At 40.6% G+C, this 26169-nt stretch overlaps 1 protein-coding gene across 6 annotated transcripts in view; it reads right to left on the bottom strand.

Moving 5' to 3' along the window:
- IPP (intracisternal A particle-promoted polypeptide) overlaps window positions 1-22757 on the bottom strand; it is a 33410-nt gene extending 10653 nt beyond the window's left edge. The window contains exons 1-8 of one of the 6 annotated variants that reach the window (XM_054720548.1): window positions 22723-22755; window positions 21363-21533; window positions 19905-20246; window positions 14543-14974; window positions 11091-11246; window positions 8679-8846; window positions 2821-2958; window positions 1714-1836 (exon numbers count right to left, since the gene is read on the bottom strand). In XM_054720548.1, the coding sequence (XP_054576523.1) occupies window positions 1714-1836; window positions 2821-2958; window positions 8679-8846; window positions 11091-11246; window positions 14543-14974; window positions 19905-20196 (1309 nt within the window). In that variant the 5' untranslated portion in view covers window positions 20197-20246; window positions 21363-21533; window positions 22723-22755. Of the gene's footprint in view, window positions 1-1713; window positions 1837-2820; window positions 2959-8678; window positions 8847-11090; window positions 11247-14542; window positions 14975-19904; window positions 20247-21362; window positions 22416-22722 lie in introns of those variants that run through there. The other 5 variants (XM_054720550.1, XM_054720552.1, XM_054720551.1 and 2 more) reach the window with 5 other exon arrangements.
- Between the last annotated feature and the right edge of the window lie 3412 nt (window positions 22758-26169).

The raw sequence follows: 26169 nt of genomic DNA, 5'->3' as shown, positions 1-26169 counted from the left end.
GTGTAAATAAATGCCTCAGGCTCAGTTTTTATAAATATACTAGAGGCCCGGTGCACGAAATTTGTGCACGGGGTGGGGGTTGTCCCTTGGGCCAGCCTGTACCCTCTCCAATCTGGGACCCCTCGAGGGATGTCTGACTGCCCGTTTAGGCCTGATCTCAGTAGGACCGGGCCTAAATGGGCAGTCAGACATCCCTCTCACAATCCAGGACTGCTGGCTCCCAACTGCTCGCCTGCCTGCCTTCCTGATTGCCCCTAACCGCTTCTGCCTGCCAGCCTGATCACCCCCTAACCACTCCCCTGCCAGCCTGATTGATGCCTAACTGCTCCCCTGCCAGCGTGTTTGCCCCTAACTGCCCTCCTCTTTAGGCCTGGTCACCCCTAACTGCCCTCCCCTTTAGGCCTGGTCCCCCCCTAACTGCTCTCCCCTGCAGGCCTGGGTCCCACCCAACTGCCCTTCCCTGCAGGCCCAGTCACCCACAACTTCCCTCCTCTGCTGGCCTGGTCCCTCCCAACTGCCCTCCGCTGCTGGCCATCTTGTGCCGGCTATCTTGTGTGCACATGGGGGCAGCCATCTTATGTGTTGGAGTGATGGTCAATCTGCATATTACTCTTTTATTAGATAGGATAGAGGCCTGGTGCATGGGTGGGGGCCAGCTGGTTTGCCCTGAAGGGTATCCCGGATCAGGGTGGGGGTTCCCTTGGGGTGTGGGGCGGCCTGGGTGAAGCGCCTGTGGTGGTTTGCTGGCTGGCCACGCCCCCTGGCGACCCAAGCAGAGGCCCTGGTTTCTGGGATTTATGTATCTTCTATAATTGAAACTTTGTAACCTAGAGCGGAGCCAAGCCTCCTGCTCGCTCCATGGCCGGCAGCCATTTCTTTTGGGATTTGTGTATCTTCTATAATTGAAACTTTGTAGCCTAGAGTGGAGGCCTAGGCCAGCTAGGGCTGCAGAAGCTTTGCTTCCTCCATTGTCGGGGGCAACCCTTGCCTCCTGCTCTTTCCAGCTCAGTGGCTGCCGCCATTTCTGTTTGGATTTGTTTACCTTCTATAATTGAAACTTTGTAGCCTTGAGTGGAGGCTTAGGCCTGCAACGGCAGGTGGAAAGCTTGGCTTCCTTTGTTACCGGAGAAACCCAAGCCTCCCTCCTGCTCTCTGTGGCTGTAGCCATCTTGGTTGGGTTTATTTGCATATTTGCTCCTGATTGGCTGGTGGGCGTGGCTTGTGGGTGTAGCAGAGCTAGGGGCAATTTGCATATTATTCTTTTATTAGGTAGGACTAGAGGCTCAGTGCACGAAATTCGTGCACTTGGGGGGGTCCCCTAAGCCCAGCCTGTGCCCTCTCACAATCTGGGAGCCCCACGATCCATCATCACCCCAAAGAAGTAGGCCCCACCCACCCGCCGCAGCCTGCCGGTTGTTGACCTGGGCCTCCCTCTTCGAGGCGATCGTGGAGCCCCCCGAATGATTGATCGCTCTGCCGGCTGCTGGCCTGGGTCTCCCTCTGCAGGGCAATCATGGGGCCATGGCCGGGCCCCCGACCAATCACATCGCACCCACCTTAGCTGGCCTGGTGCCACTGGGTGTCAAAGCGTGGTCGTCCAGATGGTTGTCCTGCTGTTCGGTCGTTGGGCCAATTTGCACATTACACTTTTATTATTATAGATTATTATTATTAATATTTTCAGGAAAAACATTTTATAAAGCAATTAATCACCTTGCATTTCACAACAGCCAAAGTAGTAGCGTGACATAGCCATGTTGCCAACTACTTCCCATTTATTTTCATCAGGATCAAATCGTTCAATGGTGTTCCCTATCTCAGCTCCAACCCATCCACCTACAACCAAACAGAAAAATGTTATGTCTGGGATAAAGGAATCTTATTTATCAAAACACCTTAGAAAACATCTAACCTGACAACTTTATATTATGGATGATTATCACATGGAATAGAGGGGTTATTTGTCCAAGATCACAAGAGAAGTTAGAATTTGACTGTGAGTAGAACTCAGATCTTTTAACTCTCTGCCTATTTTCAACTAGGAATTTAAAATAAAACAAAACAGTCTGCCCAGTGTGGTTCAGTGGTTGAGCATAGGCCTCCTGGTTCACAGTTCAATTCCAGGTCAGGACACATGCGCAGATTGTGGGCTCAATTCCCAGTAGGGGGTGTGCAGGAGGCAGCAGATCGATGATGCTTCTCTCTTATTTCTATCTCTCTATCCAGCTCTCTTCCTCTCTCTAAAATCAACAAATATAACTTAGCTGGCATGGCTCAGTGGTTGAGCGCCAACCTATGAACTAGGTCATGGTTCAATTCTAGGCAGGGTATATGCCTGTATTGCGAGCTTGATCCCGTGTGGGGCATGCAGGAAGCAGCCAATCAATGATTCTCATCATTGCTATTTCTATCTCCCTCTTCCTTCCTCTCAGAAATCAATAAAAATATTTTTAAAAAATAAATAAAAATGTACTTAAAAAAAAAAACACACCCAAAATTTTAACATATTGCATAGGAAATTTGGTATTTTGCAAAACTATCTTTTGAAACAACTTCTGGATATTTAGACAGCTTATACTAATCATGCAGTTTAACTATCAGCTAAAGAACTTCATTGGATATCTCATCTATATTTTATCTCCATCTCTTTCTAAGAACTCCACATTTGACAATATCCCCCAACTAATAGTATTTTGAGAAGAATAATTTATAAAGCTGAAAGGAAAATGTTTCTTATTGGAGGGAAGGAAAATTTCTAAGTAATCAGAATCTAAGAATTTAAATAACATTAGAGATCCTTAAATTGAACAGCATAATTACCCAAAGCATAGATAGCCCCATAACACACACACACTCCCAAGCCACAGCGGGGGTGATTCATTGAAGCTACAGTTGTCCACTGTTTAGTAACTGGATCATAGCATTCAGTACAATCAAAAATCATTGAATCTTTTTCACCTAAGTTAAATAAAAGAGACACATATGAGGAGATTTAGTAATGCTAATAGTCTAGAATACAATATTCAGAAGCATTTCATGTTGTCAGAAATTCAACTATTATGTTTGATTTTATACTATTTATTAAAATTCACTTGCCCAGCAAGTGTTAGTTTGAAATCATAGCACTATCATTTAGTAAAGTCCATTTAATGTAGTAATGGCACAATTTTCCTATTATCTATTTCTAATTCTAGCACCCAAACAATCCACACAATTTGCATTTTGACAATTGTAAAATTTTAGTTTTACTAGTAATGTAATTCTTATCTAGCAACAAACAGAAATAGTGTGGTGAAGGCCTGGGGGAAGGTGGGGACAGGTGTGGAGGTCAATGGGGATAAAAGAGGGATATCTATAATATTTTCAACAATAAAGATAAACTTCAAAAAAACCCTCAAAACACTGAGTTGTATATATGGATTTGATACCTGTAGTCACTTTGTCTAAAAATATGAAAAAAATTAAGTGGAAATTAATGGAATTTATTGGAAAATGGGCAAAACTACAGTTTAACTATGATTTAAGCTGTGGCGAGAAGTCCCACATCACACATACAATTAAATCTTCTCTAATAATAGACAAATATGCAAATTGACCATACCTCCGACACACCCACAAGCCACGCCCACCATCCAATCAGAGCGAGTATGCTAATTAACCCAAACCAAGATGGCTACAGCCACAGAGAGCAAAGTTTCCTAGGTAACAGAGGAAGCCAAGCTTTCCGCCTGCCCTAGCCAGGCCTAAGCCTCCACTCAAGCTACAAAGTTTCAATTATAGAAGGTAAACAAATTCAAACAAATGGCGGCAGAATGGAGCTTGAGAGAGCAGGCCAGGGTTGCCGCCGGCAACAGGGGAAGCAAAGCTTTCCGCACACCCTGGCTGGGCCCAACTGCTTAAGGCAACAAAGTTTCAATTATAACCCCAACACAAATGGCTGCCGGCCGGCCTCGGAGGGAGCCCCAGGCTTGGCTCTGCTTCAGGCTACAAAGTTTCAATTGTAGAAGGAAAATAAATTCCAGATACCAGGGCCTCTGCTTGGGTCGCTAGGAGGCGTGGCCAGCCTGCAAACTACCACAGGCCCCTCGCTCAGGCCGCCCCACACCCTAAGGGAAACCCCACCTGATCCGGGACGCCCTTCAGGGCAAACCAGCTGGCCCCCACCCCTGTACCAGGCCTCTATCCTATCTAATAAAAAAGTAATATGCAGATTGATCATCATCGCAACACACAATATAGCTGCCCTCATGTGGTCAAAGATCCTGCCCCCATGTGGACACAAGATGGCCAGCAGGAGAGGGCAGTTGGGAGGCACCTGGCCTGCAAGGGAGGGCAGTTGAGAGGGACCAAGCCTGCAAGGGAGGGCAGTTGGAGGTGATCAACCCTGCAGGAGAGGGCAGTTAGGGGTGACCAGGCCGGCAGAGGAGGGAAGTTGGGGGCAAACACGCTGGCAGCAGAGTGGTTTAGGGGGTAATCAGGCTGGCAGGCAGAAGCGGTTAGGGGCAATCAGGAAGGCAGGCAGGCAAGCAGTTGGAAGCCAGCAGTCCTGGATTGGGATCGGGCCAAAACGGGCAGTCGGACATCCCTCAAGGGGTCCCATATTGGAGAGGGTACAGGCTGGGCTGAGGGACAACCCCCCTTCGTGCACGAATTTCGTGCACTGGGCCTCTAGTAAAATATAAAAGAAGATACCAATCATATATATATATATATATACACACACACACACACACACACACAAACACCTAAGTGTAATACATATGTAATGTAAGCATATAATGTATCTATAGGTCCATATCTTTATCTTTGTATCTGTATCTATCTACCTATCTATCTATCTATCTATATATATATATATAATCATCTATGAGCATAAAAAAATGTATTACTTAAAATAGAATTTAAAAATATACTATACCTAGGAGTAAATCTAATCAAAGTTTGTATAAGACCTCAAATTTTATTTAAATAAAATTTTTAATTAAGGGATATCTAAATAAATGAAGAGATGTATCATCTTCATGAATTAGAGGAGTCAATGTAAAGATGATTATTACCCTAGCCAGTTTGGCTTAGTGGATAGAGTGTTGGCCCATGGACTGAGGGTCCTGGGTTTGATTCTGGTCAAGGGCATCTACCTAGGTTGCAGGCTTGATCCCTGGCCCTAGACAGGGCTTATGTGGGAGGCAACCATTGATGTGTCTCTCTCACATCGATGTTTCTCTCTCTCTGTCTCTCCCTCTCTTTTCCAATGGAAAAATATCCTCAGGTGAGGATTAACAAAAAAAATAAATATATATATATATATAAATATATATATATATAACATGATATATATAATATATATATATAATATACTAGAGGCCCGGTGCACGAAATTTGTGCACGGGGGTGTGTGTCCCTCAGCCCAGCCTGCACCTCTCCAATCTGGGACCCCTCGAGGGATGTCCGACTGCCCGTTTAGGCCTGATCTCAGTAGGATTGGGCCTAAATGGGCAGTCAGACATCCCTCTCACAATCCAGGACTGCTGGCTCCCAACTGCTCGCCTGCCTGCCTTCCTGATTGCCCCTAACTGCTTCTGCCTGCCAGCCTGATCACCCCCTAACCACTCCCTTGCCAGCCTGATTGATGCCTAACTGCTCCCCTGCCAGCGTGTTTGCCCCTAACTGCCCTTCCCTGCTGGCCTGATCGCCCACAACTGCCTTCCCTTGCAGGCCTGGTCCCTCCCAACTGCCCTCCCCTGATGGCCATCTTGTGGTGGCCATCTTGTGTGTTGGAGTGATGGTCAATTTGCATATTACCCTTTTATTAGATAGGATAATATATAATATACATTATATATATAATATATATATATATGTGTGTGTGTATATATATATATATATATATATATATATATATATATATATATATGATTATCCCCAAACTGGTTTATAGATATACTATAATCCCAATTTTTGAAAAAATCTGGTTCGATTTCTAGTCAGAGCACATACCTAGGTTGTGGGTTTGATCGGTGGGGGCAATAAAGGGAGGCAGTAAATTGATGTTTCTCTCATACATAGATGTTTCTCTCTCTCTCTCCCTTCCCCTCTAAAGTCTGTGAAAACATACCTTTGGGAGAAGATTAAAAAATAAAAAAAGATACCATAAAAGTGAAAGGTGAAGCAGCAGAGTAGGAAAGATATTTGCAGCACATTTAACTATATAAGGGCCTAGAATCCTGAATGTATACAAAACTCCTACTGTGCAGAAGAGTTAACATAGCAGGCCAGAGACTGCCTATCTTTAGAAAGCCTTGCTTTGCAAGGTAGACCCTTGGTTGGAGTCTGGGAATATGGCCAGTAAACAGTTCCCTACACTGATATAAAAATTTCCCTAAATGCCCCACCCGATTTGGCTCAGTGGATAGAGCATTGGCCTGCGGACTGAGGAGTCCCGGGTTCGATTCCAGTTAAGGGCACATGCCCAGGTTGCAGGCTCAATCCCCAGTAGGGGGCGTGCAGGAGGCATCAGATCAGTGATTCTCTCATCATTGATGTTTCTATTTCTCTCTCCCTCTCCTTCCTCTCTGAAATCAATAAAATATAAAAAATAAATTTCCGCCGGAACTGGTTTGGCTCAGTGGATGGAGCATCAGCTTGCGGACTGGGGGGTTCCAGGTTCGATTCTGGTCGGGGCATGTGCCTTGGTTGCGGGCACGTCCCCGGTGGGGGGTGTGCAGGAGGCGGCTGATTGATGTTTCTCTCTCATCGATGTTTCTGACTCTCTGTCCCTCTCCCTTCCTCTCTGTAGAAAATCAATAAAATATATTTAAAAAATAAATAAATAAAAAATAAAAATAAAAAATAAATTTCCCTAAATGATAAGAGAGGCTTTTTGCAGTGATGAGAATGTTTTGGAATGAGTGGTGATGGTAGCACTACTTTGTGAATATACTAAAAACCACTGAACTATATACTCTAAATGGTGAATTTGATGGTATGTGAATATCTTAATTTTTTAAAACAGTATTTAGAGCCTTGTTCAGTGTGGTTCAGTTGATTGGAGGATATATTTCACAATAATAGTTTCAGAAAACAATGATTTCAATCAAGAAATATATCCAAATGTCTAGTCAACTAGACATTTTTTTTAAATTTCTTTATTGATTAAGGTGTCACATATTTGTCCTCATTCACCCCATTCCCATCCCACACCCCTCCCCACGGATGCCCCAACCCCCTGTTGAACTTAGCCATTGGATAGGCTCGTATGCATGCACACAAGTCCTTTGGTTGATCTCTCCCCGCTCCCCCCACCCTCCCCTATCCACCCTCTGAGGCCCGATAGTCCGATCGATGCCTCCTTGTTTCTGGTTCTGTTCTTGTTCATCAGTCTATGTTGTTCATCATTTCCCCTAGATGAGCGAGATCATGTGTCACTAGAGATATACTTATAAGAACTGAATGTGAGACGAGCAATAATAGTTATGCTGACAGGCAAATCAACTAGACATTTGGATATATTTCTTGACTACAGGTTTGGATTTATTTCTTTTTTTTTAATATATCTTTTATTGATTTTTTAGAGAGGAAGGGAGAGGGATAGAGAGTTAGAAACATCAATGAGAGAGAAACATGGATCAGCTGCCTCCTGCACATCCCCTACTGGGGATGTGCCTGCAACCAAGGTACATGCCCTTGCCTGGAATCGAACCTGGGACCTTTCAGTCTGCAGGCCGACGCTCTATCCACTGAGCCAAACCGGTTTTGGCTGGATATATTTCTTGACTACAGGTTTTTATATGTCCCACTAACTGGATAACCTGGTTAATTAAAATTGATTTGTAATGCAGCTTTCAGAATTTAAAAACTTTTAATGATAAATATCAACCTAAATTTTGATGCCACATTGTATGAACAACTTTTCTTTAAAAAAATTTTTTTTTATTGATTTCAGAGAAGAAGGGAGAAAGAGAGATAGAAACATCAATGATAAGAGAAAAATCATTGATCAGCTGCCTCTTGCATGCCCCACACTGGGGATTGAGCCCGCAACCTGGGCATATGCCAATGACCGAAACTGAACCCAGGACCCTTTAGTCTGCAGGCCAACACTCTATCCACTGAGCCAAACCGGTTAAGGCTCATCATTGATGTTTTTATCTCTCTCTGTGAAATCAATAAAATATGTATTTTAAAAAGCAATTAAAAAGCACACAACAGTGCTTGGCCAGTGTGGCTCAGTGTTTGAGTGTTGAACTATGAACCAGGAAGTTACGGTTCGATTCCTGGTCAAGGCACATGTCCGGGTTGTGGGCTTGATCCCAAGTGTGGGTTGTGCAGGAGGCAGCCAATCAATGATTCTCTCTCCTCAGTGATGTTTCTATCTCTCTCTCCCTCTTCCTTCCTCTCTGAAATCAATACAAATATATTTAACAACAACAACAAAAACCCAAACAACACCAAACTTAAGTATTCTGCCTTATGAAAAATTATAGTATCCCTCCGGTCTGAAATATTCAATTATCTTATGTTTTCTTTTAATTTCTTTCACTCATTTATTCAATAAATATTTATTAAGCACAATGTAGCTATGTATACCCCATAGCCTCACAATATATGTAAAGCATGTAAGAATTCAGCCAACTTATATCTAGAGATTAATAAGGGAAATAAGACATTCTCATCATTACCTCCAATAGCATAGACCATCCCTCCCAGAACTGCTACTCCCAGCCCACTTCGAGCTTGATGAAGTGAAGATACAGTGGTCCAGTACTGGCTAAAGGTGTCAAAACGTTCTACACAGCTGAGGGCTCTGCTATCACTCCAACGACCACCCTGCAACCGAGTATATCCACCTGAACAAAGGAAGGAAAGGAGGAACACAGCAAATCCCTTACCACTAAATATGGAAATGGTAATAAGGAGAAAAATCTAGTCCTCTACATCTAGACATTTAGTATAACTATTTCATAGCAAGAAATAAATGCTTTAGGGCTTGCCATATATACATATATTATTCTTAAATGTGCCAAGTCCTGAAAGATTATGGCTTAAAGTGAATTAACCACAATGTTGTACTATGTGGTCTAGTTATATAGAATATTAGATAAAACATAAATGTAGCCCTTCCCAGTGTGCTCAGTGGTTAGAGTGCTGGCATGCAGACCAAAGGGTCTCTGGTTCCATTCCTGGTCAAGGGCATACACCCAGGTTGCAGGTTTGATCTCCAGCCCCGGTTGGGGGGGTGGGGTGGGAGGCAATAAATCCATGTGTCTCTCTCACATTGATGCTCTCTCTCTCTCCCCCTGACTCCCTTCCACTGTCTCTAAAAAATAAATCAATGGGGAAATAATATCCCCATTGGGTGAGGATTAACAACAACAACAAAAAACCCAAAACCCCAAAAAGCAAAAAAACATAATCTAGGAGCTGATTATCTGTCTAGTTAAAAAGTTTCTGCCCTGGGCCGAAACCGGTTTGGTTCAGTGGATAGAGCGTCAGCCTGCGGACTGAAGGGTCCCAGGTTCGATTCCAGTCAAGGGCATGTACCTTGGTTGCGGGCACATCCCCAGTACGGGGTGTGCAGGAGGCGGCTGATCGATGTTTCTCTCTCATTGATGTTTCTGGCTCTCTATCCCTCTCCCTTCCTCTCTGTAAAAAATCAATAAAATATATTAAAAAAAAAAAAAAGTTTCTGCCCTGGGCAGTGGGGCTCAGTTGGTTGAGCTACATTCTGTGCACCAAAAGGTCATAGTCTGATTCTGTCAAGGCACATGCCCACGTTTTGCTCCATCCCCGGTCAGGGTGCATGCAGGAGGCAGGGGATCGATGTTTCTCTATCTCTCTCTCTCTCTCTCTCTCTTCTCCCTCTCTCTCTCTCTCTCTCTCTCTCTGCCTCTCCTCCCTGCCCCCTCACCCTTCCTCTCTCTCTCTCTCTCGCTCTGGGGGAAAAAAAAAAAAAGGAAAAGAAATCAATAAAAACATATTTTTAAAAAAGTCTCATTATGACCTCTATTAGTGTCTCTTTCAATTAAAAATTGTGAACTGAGCCCTGCTAGTGTGGCTCAGTTGAGTGTCATCCCATGCAGCAAGAGGTTGCTGATTCGATTCCTGGTCAAGGCACACACTGTACTTGTGGGCTCAAACTCTATTAGGGGGTGTACAGGAGGCAGCAGATTGCTTTCTCTCCCTCTCCCTTCCCCTCTATCTAAAAAAATTAATAGAAACATATTTTTTTAAAAATAGGTAGTTGAAATTCACGTTTGGCTGCACATCTCATTAAAAAAGTTTAGTATGAACTAAAAATTATATATTTATACATTATAGCATATATAAAAATATAATATAATATAATTACATACATATAAATTATATAGAAAACATTTATATATAAATTATATTATCCATATAAATCTAGGTGATCTGTCAATACTAGTATGTGTGTGTGTGTATATACATATATGTATATGTATATATATATATCTCAAATACTGATATGGTTTAATGCTTTTAAAATAAAAATAAAGAGAGGTTTTAATATGTTCATCTGATATGCCTATGGATTATCCTGCACACGCACACTTTGGAGACCGCTGGTTCTTATCATCCCTAATGACCATCTATGACACTATGAATAGTTAATATTTTTGAGGTTCATTTTCCTTCCTGCAATGCAACACGAAGATTAAAATCAGATACTCCTAAAGCAAATTTTCAACTTTTAAAGTAATATTTCTGTAGCCAGTTATTGACAATTGAGTAATCTAAGAACCAAAAATTCAGATCATAGAATAATGATGTCAAATGAGTAGCTATTTAATTTTTAGATGTGTTCACTGTATTATATAACTACAATTTATAAATCTGTAGCCTGCATGTAAAATTAAATGTCTATTTGACACACCTGAATATTCTGACATGTATAACAATAAAATGTTAAAAGATTTTGATCCTGAAAATAAAGATAACCTCTATTACCTATGGTCTATTATAAAATTGTACATCTAAAACCTATATAATTTTATTAACCAATGTCACTCCAATAAATACAATGTAAAAAGAGAAAGAAAAAAAAAAAATAAATAAATAAAGGTTCTCACCTACTGCATACAGATACTTTCTTGCTTTCTTCCGAGGTCGAACCTTAGATGTCTGCAGAAAACTACAAAACTTGTTCTCTTTGGGAGATTTGCACACCTCACAGTACTCTTTCAAAAGTGTTTGCAATGCAACACGAAGATTAAAATCAGATACTCCTAAAGCAATGTTTAAAAAGATAATGTTTAATCAACTTTTAAATAATATTGAAAAGATATGCTTACATAAAAATATTTGACAATAAAAAAATAAAAATTCATCATCAAACAATGGTGTGATTTAACCACACCATTTCCTATAATACCAAATATTATTTTTCTCATTGTTACTAAAATATATACTTTCCTTAAATATATTTTTTAAATATATTTTTATTGATTTTAAAGAGGAAGTTTGAGGGAGAGAGAGAAACATCAATGATGAGAGAGAAACATTGATCGGCTGCCTCCTGCATGCCCCCCACTGGGGATCAAGCCTGTAATCGTGAATCAAACTGTGATCTCATAGGTTGACACTCAACCAAAGTCACGCTGGCTGGGCCAAAGATTTTTAAAAAAAATATACTTCATGGCCCTGACCGGGTAGCTCAGTTGGTTAGAGTGTTACCCAATATGCTAAGGTTGTGGGTTCTATCCCAGGTCAGGGCACATATAAGAATCAACCAATGATTGCATAAATAAGTAGAACAAGCCCTGACTGGTTTGGCTCAGTGGATAGAGCATCTGCCTGCGGACTGAAGGGTCCCAGGTTCGATTCCGATCAAGGGCATGTACCTTGGTTTGCAGGCACATCCCCAGTAGGGGGTGTGCAAGAGGCAGCTGATCGATGTTTCTAACTCTATCCCTCTCCCTTCCTCTCTGTAAAAAAATCAATAAAATATATTTTAAAAAAATAAGTAGAACAACAAATCAATGTTTCTTTTTCTTTTTATTATGTTTTTTGTTGATTGTTTTAGAGAGAGAGGAAGGGAGAGGGAGAGAAACATCAATGTGAGAGAGAAACATTCGTTGGTTGCCTTCCAAAAACATCCTTAAAGGGTATCGAACCTGCAACCTGGACATGTGCCCTGAACAGAAATTGAACTGGCAACCTTTTAGTGCACAGGATGATGCTCAACCAACTGAGCCACAATGGCCAGCGCACAAATTGATGTTTCTCTCTCTCTCTCTTTCTAAAATCAATAAATACATATTTATTTAAAAAATGCTTCAGCCCAACTGGTGTTGCTCAATGGTTATACGTCGACTTATGAACCAGGAGGTCACAGTTGGATTCCTGGTCAGGGCACATGTTGTTGTGGGCTCACCCTTCAGTAGGGGGTGTGCAGGAGGCAGCCAATCATTGACTGTCTCTCATCATCGATGTTTCTATCTTTTTCTCCCTCTCCTTTCCTCTCTGAAATCAATAAAAAATATATTTTTTAATATATCTTATTGATTTTTTACAGAGAGGAAAGGAGAGGGATAGAGAGCTAGAAACATGGATGAGAGAGAAACATCGATCAGCTGCCTCCTGCACACCCCACACTGGGGATGTGCCTGCAACCCAGGTACATGCCCTCGACCGGAATCGAACCTGGGACCCTTCAGCTGGCAGGCTGATGCTCTATCCACTGAGCCAAACTGGTCAGGGCAAAAAATATTTTTAATAATGCTTCATACTAGACAATTTTAAAATACATGTATGAGGATTTCTAAATAAAGATGGCAAGGTGAAATTGAATCACAATTATTTAACAAAATGAAAAAAAAAGTAGCCCAAAATTCAATACATACAACCTAATAACAAAAGGGTACAAAATTATGTCATAAACTTTATAAAATGATAGTCAAAGCAAGAAACAAAAGAGCTGTTGGGATGAGATCCATTTCCTAGAGACTTTGAGCATGATTGGGTAGGTTTTTCCTGCTCAAGGGTACTTAGCTGAGGTGAATTGGGGATGCAAGTCAACCTGTATCCCACCTGGCAAGTTCTAAGACCCCCTAAAAGGGCACTATTTTCAAATTTGCACCAAGGCCCATTTATGCTAGCAAGGGACTGTCTCCTAGGCTTGTCCCTACATCTCAGATGCAATATTGAGGAAAGAAGGTCTATTAAAAAAATCTTGAGAATTCTTACTAATAACTAATAATTTGGAGAGAGGTAGGTTGAGTAGTTAAGAAGCTAAGCTGAGAAGTCAAAGGACAAAACCACTAAAAGAAAAATCCCTTATAGGACCAGTAGTAAAGGTAGAGAGGATCGCCAGGGTTTGCCATCTAAGAGAGTACCTTGCTAGCCAAAGTCTATATGAGATACATCCTTGGCTGGGTTAAGTAGGTCCTGACACAAGATCAATATTAGGATCTCATAAGAGAGCTCAGAACCAGGTCCCTAAGGAAGGACCAGAGCCTTAGCAAATCTCTATTCTTCCACTTCTTTCATGTTTCAAGCTAGAAAGAAGTGGTGAGAACATAATAGCTAGCTCTCAAATTTTAGATGGGAGAAACAAAGTAGTTAAACTAAAATAGAAAAGATGTCCAGAGAATTAGCTCTTACATTATTTATAATTCAGTCACATCCTCAAGTTTCATTCAGTGTAGGACAAGAGTAAAAACTTCAAATCTTGCCAGTTTGGCTCAGTGGAGAGAGTGTCAGTCTGTGGACCAAAGGGTCCTGGGTTCGATTCTGGTCAAGAGCACGTAGCTTGATTGCAGGTTCCTCTCTGGCCCTGGTCTGGGCACGTGCAGGAGGAGGCAACCAATCGATGCGTTTCTCTCGCATTGATATTTCTGTCTGTCTTTCCCTCCCTCCTCCACTCTCCCTAAAAATCAATGGAAAAATATCCTCGGGTGAGGATTAACAAAAAAACAAACAAAAAAAACAACAACCTTCAAATCTTGAAATCAAGTCTAAAGTAGTTAAAAAAAATAAATTTAAATATCATTGTTCTAATATAAAGATAAAAACTATTTTATACTATGGTGAAAAGTATTTTCAAAGTTTAGAACCTAAAGATGATTCAAAGGCACTTAGGAGCTATGATATATCAATATAAAATGTATTTTATAATGAGAAGACTTACAGGATTTATTGTTTTAGTTTTGTTTTTAGCATATGCATTTTCCTCAAATGTTAGGTTTAGCTGACTTTTTAAAAGTGACAAGAGGAAACCTAATACTGAAATAATTAGTACTGCCAAAAACAGCAGTATTTTAGCTCAGTCAGTAATTTTATCTATAGCTCTAATCTCCATTAGTATTTAATTTCAAGAAAGGTACATAGGATTTTATTAAAATAAAAGTAGAAATATGGAAATACAACTGTCTACCCATAAAAACACAAATCTATATCTTGCATACAGTAATCATTCAATAAATGTCTGCTATTGAACTGAAAAATAAAAACACTATCACATTTCAGAAAGCAAAATAGCCATTGGATAAGTAGTTGAGACTGATATACAACAAAAAATTACCTTCTATATACTTTAAAAGCCTCTGAGGAGGTAATAGAGGAAATCGAATTGGGTCTAGCACTTCCACCACGTATTTTTTTCTTTTTCCCAGATCTTTGAGAATCCACTGCATTGCAGCTAAGAAGACCTGATATTCATCCTCAATGCTAAGCTCTTCACTTCGCAAAATTTTGATCAACTGATCTTTTGTAAGTGCCAGGAACTCTTCCCCACTCTGAACCTCCAAGAAATGGACATGAATATAGTTTTCTGTGAATTCCAAAAGATCATGGCAGGCAATTTGCTCAGAGAACTGAAAGATCCCAATGCAGTTCAGTGGATCAATTTGTCCTTTCAGAAATGCACAGCAAAGATTAACAACTTCAGTCAACTGTAGCATGTCTGCTGCAAAAAGCAACTCCTGGACATTATTCACACCTATGTCCACTATGCCTAGGAAAACAGGGAGACAAATAACCAGTACAGTAAAATAAAAACAAACATTTGACTTATATTAAACAGGCATTATATTAGATTCCACCAATAGCTAAGTAAAAAGGCAACAAAGGATTTATAGAAAGAGCACAAAACTTAAATGATAAAGATACATAACATTTATGGAACACTTACAATGAACTAGACATAACATTAATTGCTTTATACATTCATTTAACCCTGACTGCAACCCCATACAGTAGGGTTTTTGTTTTGTTTTTGTGAAAGTTTAAGTAACTTCTCCTCAAATCACATGGTTAAGTGAGTTAAGGGTAGGGATTGACACCAAACCCCATGCTCTTAACGTAAAGCTATATGCATCTAATAAACATGGAGTTAGGCACTGGGGAAGGCAAGACAGGGTCTCTATCTTCAATTATGATAAAATGATGTACAAATGTTAATTTGATATTAGGTATAACGAAGAGTCTATAACATATGATAAGTTACTAATAGTTAACATTTAAGTAAATACATATATACATGTATCACTCTTTTTTCAGAGGGCTTCACTTTCATATATTTACATAGTGTCTTTGAGAGGACATCAAATAGTCAATCGTATTTAGAAGGAAAATAAACCACTGTAATTCTCTTCCTAAGAAGGATAAACTCTCCATTCAATTTTATACTTTCCCTTTACTCCTTTTCTCCCCATTCGCTCCTCTAAACTATTTGTTTAAAGTTTGTTTTCCCAATTAGATTTATAGTTTGTTGGGTCAAGACTTGCCCCTTCTGTATTTCCAATGCCTAGTCCACTCTAAGTGCTCAAAAATTTTGTTTTGAATGAATGAATGAATGACCAAAGATATTATGGTGAGAGGCAGAATATGGCTTGTTGAATGCAAACAGGGTTTTTTCCAAAAGTATAAGAAATGGAATCCACCATGAGAGTAAATGGTAGTGGCTTCAGAGAAAAACTGATATAAAACTTACTTGAATAAAATGAGAACTCACCACAAACTTAGTTGGAGAAAATCATGGGTTGTGATATAAGGGGGCTGAATGACTGCTACTGGATTATGCCAAGAGTTACTTAAGAGTAACAAAAAGAATGCCCACCAAGTTAATAAGGTTTTATAGATTACAAAAAGTATTTTTTATTTATTAAATTTTATCTTATTTAACCTTCACAAGAATTATAAAGTGCTACTATCCCCATTTTACCATAAGAAAAATGAGGCTCCCACAAGCTCCTTTCTATTTTGTAAATACCTAATCTGCATTACATAGAAAACTTTGTGAAGGTAGAGGCCATCCATTCCTGTCTTCTTTACTTCATATACATAGTGCCTAGCTCAAAAAGTATTCATAAATATAAAAAAGAATGAATATTTGACTATAAAGTTAAATAAAATGCCTTATATCACATAGCTTATTGGTGGCAGAGCTAGATAACAAACCCAGATCATCTGATCCTAAGTGAAGTGCATAAAAAAATCTAAGGTGAGAAATCTGTTAAGACTTAGCAGAATTGTCAATAGTTAATAAAGAATCCTATATAATAAAAGGCTAATATGCAAATTGACCGAACTGCAGAATGATTGGTTGCTATGACACGCACTGACCACCAGGGGCAGAAACTCAATGCAGGAGCTGCCTCCTGGTGGTCAGTGCGCTCCCACAGAGAGAGCGCTGCTCAGCCAGAAGCAGGGCTCAGAGTTGGTGAGTGCAGTGGTGGTAGACTCTCCTGCCTCCTCGACAGTGCTAAGGATGGCCGACTGCTGGCTTAGGCCCACTCCCCGGGGTGAGCGGGCCTAAGCCATCAGTCAGATATCCCTCGAGGGCTCCCGGACTGCAAGAGGGCACAGGCCAGGCTGAGGGACCCCCCACCCGAGTGCACGAATTCCGTGCACTGGGCCTCTAGTGTATAGATAAGCTCAAAGAAGAGATGAACAGGATAACAGGCTTTGCTGCCCCCACATTCCACAAAAAGGAAATGCCATTACAATGAAAATCAAATAACATTTTTTTTAAACTAACTGTATCAGATTACAAAGTTCCCTGACTAATATATATACCCAAAATTTATTTTCATCTTTACTAATAGAACCTTGATTTTGCTATGGGTAGCAATTGTGCCCAGCTGAAAATTATATTTTTTAGCTTCCTTTGGCAGATAGAAATGAATTTTTGACTGAGGTTAGCCAAAAGGATATAAGCAGCAGTTATTAGTTAGGGTTACTAGAAAAGCTTAAAAAGAGGATAGACTCAGGGGGCAGGCTCTTTTGCCTTTCCCTCTTCCTCCTTCCACTGGCTGGAGTTCAGTGACAACATTAGAGGCTACAAACTACAGATGGTGGAGCAAAATGATGGATGAATAATGGGACACTAATGACATCATGAAGCCACTATACCAGTCTTTGAATTACTATGGATTCATTTTTGTGGAAAAATAAATAAACTCCTACCTGGTTAAGCCACTTTGTATCTTTTACTAGCAGACAAACATTATTCTTAACTGTTACACCAGTTTTAGCCTTAAATGTTAACATTGGCCCTAACCGGTTTGGCTCAGTGGATAGAGCGTCAGTCTGCAGACTGAAGGGTCCCAGGTTCGATTCCCGGTCAAGGGCATGTACCTTGGTTGCAGGCACATCCCCATTGGGGGGTGTGCAGGAGGCAGCTGATCGATGTTTCTCTCTCATAGATGTTTCTCTCTATCCCTCTCCCTTCCTCTCTGTAAAAAAAAAATCAATGAAATATATTTTTAAAAAATGTTAACATTGTACAATGTTATTTTCCCCTAGATCCGTGGTCGGCAAACTGTGGCTCGCGTGCCACATGCGGCTCTCTGGCCCCTTGAGTGTGGTTCTTCCACAAAATACCACGACCTGGGCAAGTCTATTTTGAAGAAGTGGCGTTAGAAGAAGTTTAAGTTTAAAAAATTTGGCTCTCAAAAGAAATTTCAATCGTTGAACTGTTGATATTTGGCTCTGTTGACTAATTAGTTTGCTGACCACTGCCCTAGATATGCTCAGTAGCTTTTATTTGTCTGGGTTTTACCACTTCTTATTTCTTTGATGGAAGTGCTAATCACCAGCAATATGGTAATGATGCCATGAACATTCTCTTTCACTAAGTATCTCTTCTTGCTACTATCAGACAACAGAGGCGGAGTAGACAGTTTGTGGCATTTCTTCTGTTTTTATGTAGTTCAATTAATTCCATTGGATTAATCTGTTCATTTCTATTTTGCAAGTATGAGAAGCAGGGGTATTTATGAAGCAGTTTTCAACTCACACAAGTCATTTACAAAAGAGAAATCAAGAACCTCTCAATGTTAATTTGTACATTAGCCAATAGGCAGAGCTGCATTATTTTCAGTAGATAAAAAAGTCATTTTTAGCCAAAACCGGTTTGGCTCAATGGATAGAGCGTCGGTCTGCGGACTGAAAGGTCCCAGGTTCGATTCCGGTCAAGGGCATGTACATTGGCTGCGGGCACATCCCTGGTAGGGGGTGTGCAGGAGGCAGCTGGTCGATGATTCTCTCTCATCGATGTTTCTAGCTCTCTATCCCTCTCCCTTCCTCTCTGTAAAAAATCAATAAAATATATTAAAAAAAAAAAGTCATTTTTACAATTCTTCAATTAAGTTATTTTCTGAAATTTTCCAAAAAAAAAAATAAAAAATGAAACTACACAAAGAAAAAGCACCTTTTGTTATTTTCCAGTTGTAAATATTATGCATTAAATAAGCAACACTTTATCAGGCCACATAATGATCTCCTTTACGGAGAGCATGGCGTAGTCTCAAAACCAGACCAAACAACAGTCATTGTTTTAAACTTTTTCTCCTGATTATAAGAGTAATATGTATTCACTACAGAAAAAACGTTAGGTAGAAAAGTATAAAAATGAATATGAAAATCACACATTTTCCATATACATACACTATTAACATTTTATTATATTTCTTTCAAAATTTTCCCATGTATATTGGTTACATAAGATTAAAACTTTATATATAGTTTTTATGTGGATTTTCTAATATCATTAAAACTCTTCAAAAAATTTTAGAAGTAAAAGTTTTGATTAAAATAATTGATTATGAGATTTTGAAGGAAAAACAGAAAAAAATGGAAAAATAAGAATCTTCCATATTCCATCATCTAGAGGTAAACACCAACATTGTGGTCTTTTTCCTGTGCACAAATACAAGTGATTTTTTAAAACAAAATTGAAGTGGTATTTACATACAGATCATCTTCATTTAATATACTGCAAACATCCCTCCATGATAATATATATTTAAATCATTTGCAAGATCTAAAAAATATTCTATTACCTATATGTACCATAATTTATTTAACCATATAACCTACTGAGGGAGAATTAGATTGCAATTAAACTATTATAAATAGTAGCCCTGCGCACGAAAACGTGTGCGAGTTGCCACGTGCTTCAGCTGGCCACCCTGCCCACTGCCACTCGTAGCTCTCAGCTGCTCTCAGCTGCTCTCAGCTCGCTGCCCCGCACTCCTGTAGCTCTCCACCCTCCTATAGCTCTCTGCCACTGGTAGCTCGCTGCCCCGCACTCCTGTAGCTCTCCACCCTCCTATAGCTCTCTGCCACTGGTAGCTCGCTGCCCCGCACTCCTGTAGCTCTCTGCTGGTCTTGATGTGTAACGACCATTTGCATATTACCTCTTTATTATATAGGATGTTATAAATATCCTGGTACATAAATGTTAGCCTGAATCCCTAATTAGTTCCTTAGTATTCCTAGAAAGAGAATACAAGGTTTTGAAAGATAGGAATCTTTCAAAGACTCATAATAATAAATTGCGAAATTACTTTCCATATAAGTAATATCAATTTATATTTCCATAGCAGTACATGAGTGACTGCATCATTCTTCACTTAAAACTATAGGCTCACTTAACATACCTGTATAAATGAAATCTAGAAGTATTCGAAATATTGCAGCTTCAATTCCTAGAATCTGAACAACATCTTTTGAGGACTCTTTCATTCCTCCAGTGAACAAAGCTGCAAAGTAAGGACTACTGGCAGCCAGAACCAGCCGATGAACTTTAAAAGTTTCCTTCCCAACTTGTAGCTGCACATCACAGAAATGCTGTCCGTTCCTCATTTTATTGATCTGGGCCAAGATGAGTTGGGCATGTTTATCTGATGAAAAAAGACTATCACCAGCCTTGGGACAGCCCTCATTAGCCATGATGATGTTAAATTAATTTAAAGGACTTCTGCCCATAATCTGGTCCTACCCTGAAAAACAAAATAGAAAGAGACCAAACATCGTATTTTTGTGTTTAACATGTCTTTTATTCATATACATATGGAACATTCCCCATCAAGGAACTTACAATCTACTTAGATAATAAAACACACATGAAACCAATCAGGACTAAACTGTGTGGTACCATTCCTAGGGTTTCAGAGAAAGGAATAAGTAATAGGATCTAAAATAATGGGAGGACACGGAAAAATGGAACCTGAACTGGATATTGAAAGATAGTAAGTAGGAGGAGAGGGCATTAGCCCTTCTGGGTGGAGTAAAGAAAATAAGGAAAGGCACAAAGGCAGAAAGAAGCTTTTGTACACTGCAGTAAGGAAGCACACATTGTAGTCAGAATGAACTATCAAAAATCTGGCAGCTGGTTCTGGCTGCCAGGGTAACTGTTTGCTTAGAATCCTTCAATTTGTACACTTCCCTTAGCACACAAAAGTCCTTCAAATCTCACCTCTGTCTCCTGTACTCCTCTTTGAACTTAATACTCCAACAAAACCTAACAATTTGCAGTTCTTTAAAAGTGACTCTCATGGTACCCTTCCACACTTCTTCCTTCTGGATCTTTGTTATAATTCAAGACTGTTCAAACATAATGTCCTTTAGGAACTCTTCCCTGTTCCTCTCTCCTCTGGGTTTGGTGCTCTCCCTAAGCTTACCTATTTTACAATCTATATCACACTCTTACCTTGTCAGACATTCTATCACCCTACTCCCTTCTCTCTCTCCCTCTCTCTCTCTCTCTCTCTCTCTCTCTCTCTCTCTCTCTCTCTCTGAGAGTTCCTTGAAAGGAAGCTGCTCAAAAGCAGGGACTATCTTTCATAGCTATAGCACAAGAATCTAACATATATTAGGTTTTCAAATGTTGGTAAAATGAGTCAGTACAATGAGAAATAGCAATAGCTTAGGTTGTTTTTGTACAACACTGATAGCTTTTCAACACATTATGTCAACTATAATTCTCACAATAATTAAGAGGCTGGAAGGAAAAGATACTGTTATTCAAAATGACATTAAAGGAAACAAGCTTAAAGTTTCCTAAGAACACTGTTAATGTAATGACTGTTTCAGTATTTGAATACAGGTCTTCTTACCTAAATCCTGGGCTCTTCCCGCATGCCAGGTTATAGAGAAATCCAAGCACAGAAATTTGGATCTGAGCTTTTTGTAGGTTCATCGAGAGTAAACATGTTTCAGAACTGTTATTTGAGCCTTCAGGGGGATAAGCTAAGAGGTAGCAAAGTCCTAAAACACAGCCGGTTCAGCTTCAACAATGAGAATCAAAGATATATAAATCCAAGTTATTTTTTAATCAAGAAACCATGTAATATAAGGAGATGAAGCACAGGGGAAATCTAACATGGCTAGGGTTTTGTAATTTAGGCTGACAGGAATGGTGTGGGCTGATGTTAGAAAAAAGTGGTTAAGTTTATAGCATTAAAACTCATCAAAGTAAAAATAACTAAGCTGATTATCATAATTATCTAGAAATTAACTTGACAAATTTGAGAAGTTGCTAGATGGCTGCTATTCACAACAGTATCTACAGAATGCCAATATTTAACTGGCATATAAAAGTAAACAGTGTATTTGTCTCTACATAGAAATTTGACCTGCAGATATTATTAAACATGACCTGGCTATCAAGCTTTATTCTGTTTTAGATTTCTTCCTGTCAGCAGATTTTCCCTGGTGGTTTAAATACAAGGTACCTTTCAAGGCATCAAGCACAGCCACTGGGCTAAAATGTTGCCTCCTGCTACTAAGAGGTCACTGGATATCCATCCACTCTGGTAGCTGACAGAAGATATCCTAATCTATTAACCACGCTTTTAGAAACTGCTGATACTATTCCACTACCACGAGTGTATTTCATCCCAAAAGGAACTCAGGGTGTGACTTTATTTCCGCAGGGAAAGATCGTAATGCCGGGACATTGCACAGGGATGTAAGAGACGAGCATCCAGAGCAGCCGAGCGGAAGTCACGCACGAAAGCTGCTTCAGTAAAAGGTGTCAGAAAGAAACGCAGGACAAGCGAGTGTCAAAACAAACAAAACCACGAGGCTCTCAGTGCTCGATGTGGGGGCTGCCTGGAGAGTTACCCTGGAGCTGCTGCGTCACTGCAGGCGGATAAACATTCCGGCGCTACCTAAATGGCGGGGAAGGCATCCTAGATCGGTCGGGGGGGGAGGGAGGGGGGGAGGGCAGCCTGGCCGGGGCCTGGGCCTTCGGGTTCCCCAGTGGAGGCGGGGAGCGGACCGGACCGGAGAAGCTCCGGTGAGGGAGAAAACACTTCGCCTAGCAGAGGCACGCCTAAGCGGCAGGAGGAAGCCGATTTCAGGGGCTCCCTCTCTCCTCCTCCTCCTCCTCAGGGGTCCCGAGAGCCGGAGAGAGCCCCAGAGGAAAGTCCCAACCCCGTCATAGAAGCAACCGGGACGCTAAGCCTTTCTTACCCGCCGCTTCCCCTTCCCGCCGGAGCCGGCTCCAGCGCTGCGCGCGCAGCCGGGGCAGGGGGCGGGGAAACGGGCGCGGATGACGAGGCGGGCAGGGGCAGGTGACTCGGCACTGCGGTCGGCGGTGGCTGGAGGCTCGGCTCGACCGGGTCTGCGCCTGCGCAGTGCTCCTACGCTCGCGGGCAGCGATGCCTCCCGGCGTCGCGCTGCTGCGGCTCAGAGCTGGTGCCGGATTCCTCGCGTCAGCGAACCTTCCAGCTGTAAGCGGGAATTCCTGCCTGTGGGGCTGGTCGGCTCGTCCTTTTTGCACTCCACGGACGCTCTCTCCATTCTTGTGGCATCCGAGGCAGCCAGCGAACCTCAGTGCCAAGGAAAAACAGAGAGGAACGTACGGCAAGTCGCTTCTAATATTTTTTAACTTTATTTTTTATTGAAATACAATGGACATATAACACACTCTTTTCAGGTGCACAACAAATGATGTGATATTTGTAGCTTCTCTATTATTTACCATTCACTCACATCATTTTCTGAGTTGGCCGGACTGATCCCGGCAATGTGAATGGATGTCAACTGTGAGGGACGGTAGAACTCAAAACATCCAGTTATTTTCCCTGTTGAACCTCATATGTCACTTTAGTGGCTTTCAAACTTTTTGACCCTGGCCCACAGTGAACAAAAACACTGTACATCAAACCAAATAATACCTCATATGTGTGCATATAAGTGAATATACTTGAAACAAAACCTTCACAAAACGTTTTTTATTTTACTTTATTTTTCAATTACATTTTACATTCAGTATTATTTTGTACTAGGAGCCCAGCGCGTGATTCAAAAACCCAAGGCGCCGCAGCCACAGCCGCTGACAGTCAGGCCCTGCCTCTCTCTCCAGCCCTTGAAGCAGCCTGGGCGCTGCTGATCAGGACCTTCCCCAGCGCAGGAACTCCGAGGCCCCTGCTGCCCCGCCTGCAATGCTGCGCAGGCGCGACCTCCTCATGTCTGGTCTACCCCTTATGGAGTCCTGGTTAATTAGCATATTTCTCTATTTTATATATATATATATATATATAGAGAGAGAGAGAGAGAGAGATTATATATGTAGAGATTATATATATAGATTAGTTTCAGGTGTACAGCATAGTAGTTAGACAATCATGTACTTTAAACACAGTGGTCCCTGGGTGGTATTTCAAGTACCCACCTGGCATCATACATAGTAATTAACTATGTTGTTGACTGTATTCATAAGACTTTATACTTACTACCAGCAATACACTAAATTTTTATTTCTTCTTTTTGGTTGCATTATGAAAATTGCTAAAAGGGGACCCAGTGTCAGGAAAAATTGTTAAAGACTTGGAAATGAATGAAAGAGAATGCTGGGTAAGGGTTAGGGTTGGTGTTAGGGTTAGCCCTTTCACTGTAAGGCCAGGCATTGTCCAGCAGAAGCTGGAAGGATTTGAATCCATTAGGACAGTGGTCGGCAAACTCATTAGTCAACAGAGCCAAATATCAACAGTACAACGATTGAAATTTCTTTTGAGAGCCAAATTTTTTAAACTTAAACTTCTTCTAACGCCACTTCTTCAAAATAGACTCGCCCAGGCCGTGGTATTTTGTGGAAGAGCCACACTCAAGGGGCCAAAGAGCCGCATGTGGCTTGTGAGTTTGCCGACCACTGCTTAGGACTTCTGACTTTCTATTGATTAAACTATTTTATAAGCAAATTGATATTTAAAGTAATTCTTGTCTACTCTGTCAAAGAGATATCCCCAAACACTACAATTATATTGACCTATGTGGGATATTAAACCACATTTGTCTCTCAGCAAATTCATTTCAACATGCCTGATTCTTAGCAAATTTATACAACATACCTATAACATTTTCTGGCTCCCTCATTAATTAATATAAATAATGTTTTGACATGTGTTTATTTTATATTTCTTTGAGAGTCATGATTTTACCTTTCAGAAAATTATACTTCTTTCACCATTAAAATTAAATTCACTACTATTGGATTGCATCCAGCATTTTGAAAACCTCTGCTTCACAGTATGTACCTAGCAGCAGAATTGCTGAAACATACTATATGTGCATCTTCAATTTCACTAAAAAATACCTTTTCCAAACTCTTTGTTTCCATTTACATTCCGGCAGTGAATGAGAATTACCTTATTCTACATCTTTGCCAACATTTCAATTTTACATAACCTGGTAAGTGTAAAATGGTATTTCATTTTTTAAACATAGGCTAAGCCATTTTTTATTTATATAAGAGGGAAAATTAAGATTAAAATTCCACGGTTGATTTTTTAAAAAATTTAAATTCTTTATTGTTCAAAGTATTACATGTCTCCTTTTACCCCCATTGACCTCTCCCCAGCCATTCACACTTCCCAGCACATGCCCTCACCTTCCTATTGTCTGTGTCCATGGGTTATGCCCATGTGCATGCATACAAATCCTTTGGTTGATCTCTTCCCCCCCTCCCCTTCCAGCCTTCCCTTTGAGGTTGGACGGTCTTTTCGTAAGCCAAGTTTATTGAGGTATAATTTACATGCAGTAAAATTCACCCTTTTTGAATGTACAGTTCTGAGTTTTGTCATATGTATTGTGTTAGTCCAGGTTATCCTTAAAGCAGATGCCAATATAAAATCAAACATAGAAGGAATTTAAAAATATTTTTTAGGGCAACACTTGTAATAGAAATGAGGAGGTAACCAAGAAAGGCTGTGATCACAGTGCAAGCCTGATCCAAATGAAAAAGAGAATGAAAAAAAGTTGAGAGTGTCCTTGAATGTTAGGATGTCTAAGGAAAGAACAGCAGGCAAGGTCTTTGGGAGTCTGAGCTAACATTGATCTTCTTAGGAACTTTCACAATGCACCTGCCTTAGTATCCTTGTTGTGCCCATTCATTGTCTGGGAATAGTCCATTGAAACATATCATTGGTTCAAATGTGGTGATAGATTTCTAGGCCCAGCAGCTAGGGCCTTTGGTTATTATGCTCCCTGTAGTTAAAAGTCTTGAGGTACATTCATGTGGCCATCACAAGTATAAAGTCATATAGCCTACTACAGTCAAGAAACAAATTATTTCCATCACTCCATAAACTAACAGAACTTTAAAAAATATATGTAAATATATTTATTGATTTCAGAGAGGATGGGAGAGGGAGAGAGAGATCGAAACATCAACCATGAGAGAGAATCATCAATCGGCTGTCCCCTGCAAGACCCACACTGGGGATCGAGCCCACAAACCAGGCATGTGCCCTCACCTGGAATTGAACTGTAATCTCCTGGTTCATAGGTCGATGCTCAACCACTGAGCCACACTAGCTGGGCTGAACTAACATAACTTTTGAGAACTTGTTTTCCTTTATTTTCTAACCACAAGTATTTTAATTATCTCCAGAGTTCTGCAAATTGCTTAGTAAGCTT

This window comes from Eptesicus fuscus, chromosome 9, assembly GCF_027574615.1.
Source record: "Eptesicus fuscus isolate TK198812 chromosome 9, DD_ASM_mEF_20220401, whole genome shotgun sequence".
Taxonomy (NCBI): Eukaryota; Metazoa; Chordata; class Mammalia; order Chiroptera; family Vespertilionidae; genus Eptesicus; species Eptesicus fuscus.
This window is presented reverse-complemented; position numbering and strand designations above follow the sequence as displayed.